Source organism: Gymnodraco acuticeps, unplaced genomic scaffold (assembly GCF_902827175.1).
Source record: "Gymnodraco acuticeps unplaced genomic scaffold, fGymAcu1.1, whole genome shotgun sequence".
NCBI lineage: Eukaryota > Metazoa > Chordata > Actinopteri > Perciformes > Bathydraconidae > Gymnodraco > Gymnodraco acuticeps.
Genome location: NW_022990454.1, coordinates 460,556 through 470,795, shown reverse-complemented (window position 1 = coordinate 470,795; position 10,240 = coordinate 460,556). Strand labels below are relative to the sequence as shown.

Sequence of the window (10,240 nt, the reverse complement as noted above, 5' to 3'; positions counted from 1 at the left end):
AAAGAGTTTGGAAGAATTTGCGTTTGAATAATTTTGGTGAATATTTATAGTGTAAAATCTTCAATAAATATGGTATAATCTTCAATAGCGTCACTATTATACAGTATATGTCTCCCAAACTCACTACACACATCAATAGTCTCCTGGTGGTTGGACTACAGAAGAAAGTTTGGAAGAATTTGCGTTTGAATAATTTTGGTGAATATTTATAGTGTCAAATCTTCCATAAATATGGTATAATCTTCAATAGCGTCACTATTATACAGTATATGTCTCCCAAACTCACTACACACATCAATAGTCTCCTGGTGGTTAGGTCCCCAACACATTATATCATATATTTTGCATTTAAAAGGTCAAATGCTTATTTTTAAAAGCTTGGTTTTACATTTTTATTACCCTCTACTATAAAACATCAATGTTATTTACCCAGGATATTCAAAATGCTAAATAATTAGTCTGATTTTAGCACAAGTAGGCCAAATTGTTGTGTCCCAAATCATGTTTGCTCAACTTCTCTAACAGATATAAACAAAGAAATCAAATTCTACATTTTTGTCACTATTGTATAACCCTTTTATTAATATTCCTCACCAAATTTAAATTGTTGTTAATTCAATTTTCTTGATTTAATTTTTTTTTAAAGTGTGTGTCCCCTGTTTTAATGTCCCCCCTGTTACTCTGATTTGAATCCCTCTGGACACGCCCCTTTACTATTCTACTATTTGTATGACTCAAGAAGAAGGATACATTTTGAGTGGGAAAATCATCTTCAAGAAGCAGAGTAAGTATGCACTCTTCCTTCAACGATTTTTTAATGTTTTTAACGAACTTAACTATTGCGGTAAAGCATAACATGTCCACCCTGTTATGCTCATTTTGTGTGGAAACTGATCAAAATGTTTACATTTAGAAAAAAATGTGAATATATCTATCAAATATCTTTCTCTGTTGTCACAAGTGCTAGCTTGATTATCATCACACATGTAGCAATAGCCAAGTTTAGCATGAAATGTCCACCTTGTTACCGTCTACCCTGTTACTATTTTTCACAGTAACAGGGTGGAATTATTTAAACATAATATCCTGAGCTTAACCAAAACATGTTTCTTATACTTTAACAAGCCATCATTCAGATTAAATTAAAAAAATTATGTTTTTTTATTTTTATTAACCTAGCTGAAGTTAGTTAGTATTTGATCAACTGAAATGTTACTGAATTAAAACTACAAACAAATGTTATTTGTTCCTGTGATGTAATATTACACATTTTAAAATGACAAATGACTATTTTTGCAAACCAAAACAAAAACCCAACTTAGTGTTACATATTTGAACACAGTTTTTTATTATATGTGCTTCTAAAAAGTTTACTTTTTATCTTTTTATATTGAGAAAAACTATTTCGCTTTGCCTTTCCTCCTTTAGGTTAGAGGAAGTTTGAAAATAATGGGAAGAGTTAAAAAAGGAAAGAGGGCCCAGAGGAAGGACTTATGGGCAATGGCTGGTGGAATGGAAGCATTGGTCCGAGGACTGAAGAGTGTTCACATTACCAAAAGAGATACAGGACATTCTTCATATATTTGGTCGGAACTCGCTATAATCCTTTTTGGTCATGATGATAAGAAACACCGTCATTGGCTGTGGGTTGTATGGACCAACAATCGAAAAGGATTGAGGGATTTGATCAATAAACGTCAAAAATCATTAGAGCAGAAGGAAGTTCAGGTAATGGAGGAAAATCAAAACGAGAGAGATGTTGGAGGGGAATGTTCTGAAGACTGTCTTTCAAAGGACTTGCCTCTGAGCATGATTCAGCATAAGGTATCAGATGAGGACATAGACAAGAATGAGGCAGAAGACAAACAACAAAGGATGTCTTCTCAGAGTGGACTTGAAGATGACCAGTTATCAGATGAGGACATAGACAAGAATGAGGCAGAAGACAAACAACAAAGGATGTCTTCTCAGAGTGGACTTGAAGATGACCAGTTATCAGATGAGGACATAGACAAGAATGAGGCAGAAGACAAACAACAAAGGATGTCTTCTCAGAGTGGACTTGAAGATGACCAGTTATCAGATGAGGACATAGACAAGAATGAGGCAGAAACTGAAGAACAGAATTTGCAAAGAGGAGCACAAGATGTCAATAAAAACACAGGCACCAAAACACATTGGCGGAAGTTGCCAGTAGTATCTAAAAGGTTCGGAATAACAGTAAATAGAAAGAAATGGCAAAAGATTGTTCCTTTGACGGGTTCAAACAAACTGAGGCAACCGTGGACCGACGTGTTGTACAAGAGTTTCCGAGAGAAAAATCCCTGTTGTACGCTTGCCTTCAAGAGTCACCACATAAAAACTCCCAACAGCAGGAAAATTAAAAGTCCGTACTTAAACATCTGTGCAGTTTGTACATTCCCTTCCTGCAGGGCCAAATTCTTCTTTAAAATCCAAAATCAGCCAGTGGGAGACACCCTTGTTAAAATATCTGTGCTGCAAAGAGGGAAAATGGCACACAAAGCAAATGAGACAAAATTCCGACCAGCAGCAAACAGAAGAAGAGGCAGAATTGCAAGAGCCCTGCATAAAGGAGTGAGTCAAGTATTTTACAGTAAACTTAAAAAAACACCTGTTGCTGAACTGATTTCAGGAAACATAAGCCGTAGTCTGAACAAAAATGTTCTCAAAGTGATACGTTCAGAAGTAAGAAGAGGTAAAAGAATCCATGAGGATGTTTTCATGGAGATGTACCTCACACAAATGATCATTAAGGAATGTGACTCAAATGATCGCAGGATGCCTGGGTACATACAGCATTTTCAAGTTGACCCATTTGGAGTACATATGTATTCTGAAACCGGAGTAAACATAGTTGTGCAACACCTGAGAAAGAAGAAACCGCTGACCCTATATCTAGATGCTACAGGTAATGTTGCATCCAAAGTTCCAGGTCAGACCAAAAGAGTGCTTTATTACTGCCTCACTCTTCCTGGAGGTGGTCAGCAAGTACCTCCCCTCCCAGTCTGTGAAATGCTGACAAATGAACACTCCATTCCACCAATCACATTCTGGCTAATGCAGTTCCTCCGCAAACTGTCACAGTACACTAACATAAAAGTACATCAGGTAGAAACAGACTACAGCTGGGCCCTGCTCCAAAGTGTTCTCCTTTCTTTTAACAAAGAGAGCATTGTCAGTTACTTGGACAGGGCTTTCGCTATCTGTTCAAAGCTGAAGTCATGGAAGGAAATCAAAATGTTGACAGTGCTACACATTTGCTCTGCACACGTGCTGAAAGCTGTAGCTCAGTCAATTGGGAGAAGGACTGCAGACAAGGGTTTGAAGGAATTTGCAACATTTGCATTTGCGAGGTTGCAAAATGCTACTTCAATGACCACAGCACTACACATCTTCCGCTCACTGTGCACTGTGTTGATTGGAAAGCACAATTCCAATGCTGTCCTGATCCATCTGAAAGCCATGAAGGACTTCATAAAAGAATGCAGGATTCCCGACATGGAAGAGGGGGACAAGTTAGGAGACAGTCCCTTAACTCAGGAGGAAGATGATGAAGAAAGAAGAAATGCCCACACAATTGTTGGCAGATCTCCCTTCACATATGAGTTTAGGAAGGTCATGGAGGAGGTACAGGAGAGCTTGAAAAAGAGGAGGTCGAAACCCCACAGGATGAAAATCCATACTTTTGCCCTGGCATTGTTGATGTCCTTTTTGACAACTATCTAGGGATTTTTCCCCTTTGGAGTGGGCTGCTGTTGGGGAATTTGAAAAGATATGCAACTGACACAGAGGAAGACACATTTGGCCAAAGTAAAACAAGGGACACAAACTGCCATGTGGAGAGATGGTTTGGAATAGTCAAACATTCTATTCTAAAAAAGCAGAGACGACTGAGGCCAGCGACATTCATCAGAAAGATGTATGGCTCTCTCCAGGGGAGGTACAGAGAACACATAATGGCACATCACTTATCTGAGCAGTTACTCCTCAAAACTTTGCTACCAAAAGACATCAGTCAATCTAAGGGAGGTTGGGCAAAGAGAGATGGAGCAAAGCCTCGCACTTCCAGCTCCAAATATTACACCACTCCAGACATTCTTCCAGTTCCAAAAAGAGCAAAGTTAACTCTGAACACTGGTGAAGATATTCAGAGCAGCACAGATGTGGAGAACAGCAGCAACCCCACAAGTAAAGGGTCCAAGCCTGCAACAGAGGTATTGTTTTGCTATATTAAAATGTATGCTTTAAAAAGAGTAACAAAGTAAGCAATTCTTCGAGCTATAAAAACAACGTTAAGAATGCATTAAAAACGTTTTAGCATGAGGCAATCTTTCTGTCATAAAAAACGTAGAAAATCTAAATGCCGAAATCTCGAATGCTGTACGAAGTTATTATGATACCATTGTTCATTTCATTTTAGGTTGATGCCCTTTGGACATGCAAACCAACTGAAGTTGTTGTGGCTGTTGTAAGACATGCTGAAGAGAAGCATAATTTCACCCTGAGGCACAGAGAATTTCAGAGTTTGAGACCTGACGAACTCATCATAGGCGAGGCAAGTATTTATTAAAACTTATGCTGTACCGGACTGCTCATCTCACGTAAGCCATATGTTAATGATTCAATTGTTGACAAAAAGTATGTAAATGATATCCAAGTAAATTGTTAGGCCAGTCCACCTGGAGTGTGACTTTAAATAGACCAGTTTTAATTTATCCATTCTAAAATGATCTGACAATGATGTGATTAAAACCGACTTTGGCCTCTATATTAGCTGGCATTTTGTATGACTATTTCCCCTACAATTTATCCAAAAGGTAATGGAATGTTACATTAGAGGCATCCTCAACCTGAAGGATAATGCTGGCCGTCTATATCTCCTGGATCACTACACCATGGGTGTAATCCTACACGGCACCCGAGAGCAGATAGCCAGGCAAGAGCTAAAAAAGGTGAGTGAAACTGATTATTCAAAGTATTTTCATCCCTTTAGTATTGTAGGCTTGAGAAAGGAGACAGATATGTGTCTACAGGCAACTTCCAGCGTTATTATATGTATGTCGTTTTTGGAGACATTTGTTTTGTTTTTAACCAATACATTTATAATCTAAGCTTCCCTTTTTTTCTTGTTCCTGTTGAGAAAAATAAAAAATGAATACTGTGTAAATTAAATTATTGTTTTGCACCTGTATATTATAGAAAATAACACTTATGTTTACATGTTCCCTAATTTTTTCAGGTGACATTTGATCTCTATGATGGAGCCATTGGATTTGTCAATATAAGAAATGTGCACTGGAAGTTTGTGGTGAGTATACAGCTACTCGTGTAGTCATACTGTAGCTGCTTTTAGAGTTTGCACATTTCAAGTTCATCAACTATTACTTTGAAGATGTATGATTACATTTATTCAAATGCATACAACTAAATATACATTGCTATTAAAACATATTGCAATACATTACTCATATACTGTGACAGAGTTAAGACTAACATGTGTATCTCATGCAGCCCCATTTTGTAAATGCATCTTTGCCTCAGGACTGATTTAAAAATGCTTCTTTTAGTTTTAATGTCTTCACGTTCATCTATATCATAGGGAAACCATATAACATGTAGTCCAAAATAAGTACTCATTCAAACATTTCTCATTGGTGGTCGCTACTGCTCCGCTAAAGATTTGAGTCTTCTGACCCCAAATTGTGCAACTTTCTTTCATCTGATATCTTTAATTATTTCAATACTTTTAAGTCTTAATTATACCCATTTAAAATGGGTAGTTATTATTTTAGTATTACTTTTAATAGCTTTTTTAACAGTTGAAGTGATTTTAATAACTGTGGTTTTCATTTTTGAAGAAAAGCTGATACATTATTGTTGCTGCTGACATATTGAAAAAGGTTTGGTTTAATTATACCGTATGCTACTTTTTAAAACAGTACCTCCATGCCCTTTCAAACCACATTTATGTGGTTGATCCTCTGCAAGGGTCAAATGAAGTTGAGGACTCCAGAAAGGCTGCTTACAAATTTGGGTAATATAAAATATATTACAGGAAATACATTGGTTAAACGCACATTTGGTAAAGGCAAAGAGTAAGCGCCAATTACATTTTATTTCCTCTTGTTCTAGAGAGTATTTCAAGATGCGCCGGAACAGACTGGGAAAAGAGGACTGGGTTAGCATCAAATGGCAGCCTGGAAAAATAACCCACACCTTCCAGAAAGATGCCACCAGTTGTGGAGCCTTTGTCATGCAGGTGATTTAATGCAACATGTTGTGTTCATTAATAATAAAGTATTTTATTTTAAAGGGAAATTCAAAAACACGTCATAACGTCATGTTATTTTACCATCTGTCCAGATGGCCAAGATGACAGTGAAGGAATTTCCCAAAATTCCAAAGACGTTTCACATCAAGTCATCACAACATCTACGAAGAGACATGGCAGAAGAAATTCTCAGAGGATCAGGTATTAGCCAAAAATATGAAATGAATATATGGACGGCTTCCTGTAAATTGAACAGTAATACACCGGTTATTTGTTCAGTTTCAAAGGATGACTTCTGTTCCTTCTGTGGAATTGAGGACCTGCCCACAACTGCTGTTGATGCTGTTTGGGTGAGACTAAATGATGATTTTTTTTTAAACTCCAGAAGATAATCTGAATAATAGATAATATATAGATCATCTGGAGTTAGATTTCAGGAATAACATAAAAGTAATGACATTTTGTATATTTGTATGCATTACAGGTTTCCTTTTGTTTTTCTTATAATTTGTTAAAGTTTTAGCACAGTACAGATAAACCTGAATAACAACAAGTATTTATATATACTGTATATAAAAAAAAGTATAATCTCTTTAAAATATAAATGAATATGCCTGCTTTACAAGTGTCCTACACTTTACATTTTCTTAATATCTTTGTTGTATTTGTCCCCATGTAGATTCAGTGTGAAACTTGTGGGAGATGGTTTCACACGCAGTGCCTCGGAATGCCTGCTGCACGAATACCCAAAAAGAATACCCCGTGGTATTGTGTTTTGTGTATCCTCACAAACTAAAGAGGCTAGAGGTGAGTTTGTGTAACTTTTACCAGAGGTACCAGGATTTGGGGAGGTAAGGCTTGTAGTTTGAACTACTACCACAGTAGAAGTAGTGCACTTACAAACGGCATGTGGGGGGAAATCCAGCCCAGCCAGTGATTTGAAATCGGCTAAATGAAAGCTGAATTTTGTACAAAACAAATAAAAATCCAGAAAAAAGCTTTGCTAAAGATTTTGGGCAACTGAAGTAATGATTAATATGTTACGGTGTGTGAAGCAGGTAGGACCCAAATGCAGATTAACGTGAAAATTCCTTTATTTCAAGGCTAGGATATAAACAAAGACAAAACAGAACACTGACCGACGAACTAGTCATGACACAAGACAAAACGACAAAGACAGACAGAAAAACCAGAACTTAAATACACACAAGACTAATCACACAAACAAGACACAGGTGAGGAGGGAGGAGAAAACACAGGGACACCAGGTGAACACAATCGGGTAATCAGACACACCAGGGAAACTAACGACAGGGAACCACAGACAGATCTAAATAGGACAAAACACAACGCAGACAGAAAACCAAAGATAGATCTAGACAAGACAAAACACCATAAAGACAGATCGTGACATAATAATCACCTGTCCATAGTTTTAACTTGTTATATTCTTAATTAAGATGTTAACTATATTTTCAATTACAGATTAAAGTAGTCACAGATGTTCATGATGTTTTCCATGTCTGACATTAGATTGTGGATTTGTTCATTAATATTGTACAGTAGGTGAAAAGCCTGACATTTTTTATTTTTCAATGTTAACTTTATTTTGTCTGTTCCATCATTCACCAGTAGTTTTCCATTCACCTGTCTCACCTGTTAACCACACCCACGTTTTTGCTCACTGTCTTTCTCTTCTGCACCCATTAGCTTTACTACCAGTATTTAAACCCTCACCAGACACACACCCGTTGCCAGATCGTACTTTGCCTTCATGCTAGTCTTTCACGCGTGTCTTACTAGATTGCCTACCCGGTTCCGACCCTGCCTGTCCCCGACCTGCCTGCTCTGCCTGATCCCTGATCCTGCCTGTACCTCCGTTGACCGCCTCGCCTGCTCCCTGACCCTCTGCCCGGCCCTGACTCACCTTCTGCCCGCTGTCCTCTGGTTCGTTTGCCTGCCCATCATCCGGCTGATACTGTTCTGTTATCCCTCTGCTCTGGTATTATTACAAATAAAGTTCATTACCAATACTCCTTGGTTTGGTTTCTCGAGTGCTGCATTTGGATCGTTCATAAGATTGTGACCATTTTACTGTTTCATAGCTAATGAAAAAGTTGTTTCATGTCTTAATTTATATATAACATACTGTAGCCTATATACAATGTGTAACATTGAATATACAGTATGTTATAATACATTATAAATCTTCCCCAAAATTATTCCAAAGCAGATTCTTCCAAACTCTCTGCTGTAGTCCAACCACCAGGAGACTATTGATGTGTGTAGTGAGTTTGGGAGACATATACTGTATAATAGTGACGCTATTGAAGATTGTACCATATTTATTGAAGATTTTACACTATAAATATTCACCAAAATTATTCAAACGCAAATTCTTCCAAACTCTCTTCTGTAGTCCAACCACCGGGAGACTATTGATGTGTGTAGTGAGTTTGGGAGACATATACTGTATAATAGTGACGCTATTGAAGATTATACCATATTTATGGAAGATTTGACACTATAAATATTCACCAAAATTATTCAAAAGCACATTCTTCCAAACTCTTTGCTGTAGTCCAACCACCAGGAGACTATTGATGTGTGTAGTGAGTTTGGGAGACATATACTGTATAATAGTGACGCTATTGAAGATTATACCATATTTATTGAAGATTTTACACTATAAATATTCACCAAAATTATTCAAATTATTCCAAAGCACATTCTTTCAAACTCTCTGCTGTAGTCCAACCACCAGGAGACTATTGATGTGTGTAGTGAGTTTGGTAGAAATATACTGTATAATAGTGACGTTATTGAATATTATTGTATTTTCTTTTTTCGGAGTTGCACTTTGCAGACGGTCCCTGAGCACTTGTTTCATCTCCGGCTGCTGAAAGAGACCAATTTAATGTGTCCAGCTCGGAGGACGGCGCATATTGTTTTTTTTTTATCAACATATGATTGTAGTTCGTTGTCAACCTTACCACGGTACATAGGAGACATCATTTGTGTGTGAATAACGTTTTGTTCATGAGTTATTGATCCGTGAAATCCGAATCTGCCAATATCGTTCTAACTTTACTCAACTCTTGTATATTGGGTACAGTACAGTACAGCTCTAAACATACAATTGTTAAGGGGATGCAGACCAGAGAAAGACTTTCGTCTTGTTTACATCAGGGTCCCCCATTTCCAATTCATCATGTCATTTAAGACATATAAGACATATTTGACATACAGATGGCTTATTTACAATTTACATACAGGTGGTTTTTTACATACAGATTGCTTATTTACAATTTTCATTTTAGATTTCGTTCTAAAAACTACATCCTAACCGGACATTTAAGACATACCAAGTCTACAGATATACAGTTAGTAACAGAGTCTAAAATGCGAGTATATACATAGATGGGGGGGGGGAAGCTGTCCATTGAACGACAGGTTGAGATTTGTACCATTACCGGGGCCAGTTTTGCAATGCTCTCCCCCGAAGGTTCTCTTTAAGAGAGGTTTTGAAGGTAAGTATAGTTTTACTTTCCTTTACAGTTGTGGGAAGAGCGTTCCACCTTGATGTGGCATAATTGCGAAACGTGTATTCCCCCTTTTTTGTGCCAAATCTGGGTTTCACATGATTTGTGGAGCTCCCTCTGGTGTTATGATCATGGATTTTTGGATTATCGGAACGCAACCCATTTAGCTTAGGAACCTTCCTAACGGAGTGAAATGACCTCAGTGACAGCCATGATAAGCCGTTCGAATTCTTCTAGATCAGTGGTTCCCAAACGGTGTGCCGCGGCACACTGGTGTGTCGTGAGGCAAGTCCGGGTGTGCCGTGGGATTTTGTGCAACCATACGTTATTATTGCAATATACAACTACACAAAAATAATATTTTTTTTATTTACTATATCAGTACTTTGTAGGTTTATATGTACGT

At 37.5% G+C, this 10,240-nt stretch overlaps 1 protein-coding gene across 5 annotated transcripts; it reads left to right on the top strand.

Annotated features, from left to right (window-relative positions):
• Positions 1 to 8,325, top strand: LOC117552369. Of its 5 annotated transcripts, none has more exons than XM_034225744.1 (10): positions 1 to 784; positions 4,442 to 4,576; positions 4,839 to 4,973; positions 5,261 to 5,329; positions 5,961 to 6,055; positions 6,154 to 6,280; positions 6,385 to 6,493; positions 6,572 to 6,642; positions 6,972 to 7,099; positions 8,096 to 8,325. In XM_034225744.1, the coding sequence occupies exons 3-9, from the start codon at positions 4,842 to 4,844 to the stop codon at positions 7,086 to 7,088; spliced, it is 720 nt and encodes a 239-aa protein (XP_034081635.1). In that variant the 5' UTR covers positions 1 to 784; positions 4,442 to 4,576; positions 4,839 to 4,841; the 3' UTR covers positions 7,089 to 7,099; positions 8,096 to 8,325. The 5 variants fall into 5 exon arrangements, 2 of the variants coding, with proteins under 2 accessions (XP_034081635.1, XP_034081634.1); XM_034225743.1 differs by lacking the exon at positions 1 to 784 and adding an exon at positions 1,131 to 4,235; XR_004569938.1 differs by lacking the exons at positions 4,839 to 4,973; positions 5,261 to 5,329; positions 5,961 to 6,055; ... (3 more) ...; positions 6,972 to 7,099; positions 8,096 to 8,325 and adding an exon at positions 1,429 to 4,235 and having other exon boundaries at positions 4,442 to 4,814.
• Positions 8,326 to 10,240: the final 1,915 nt, after the last annotated feature.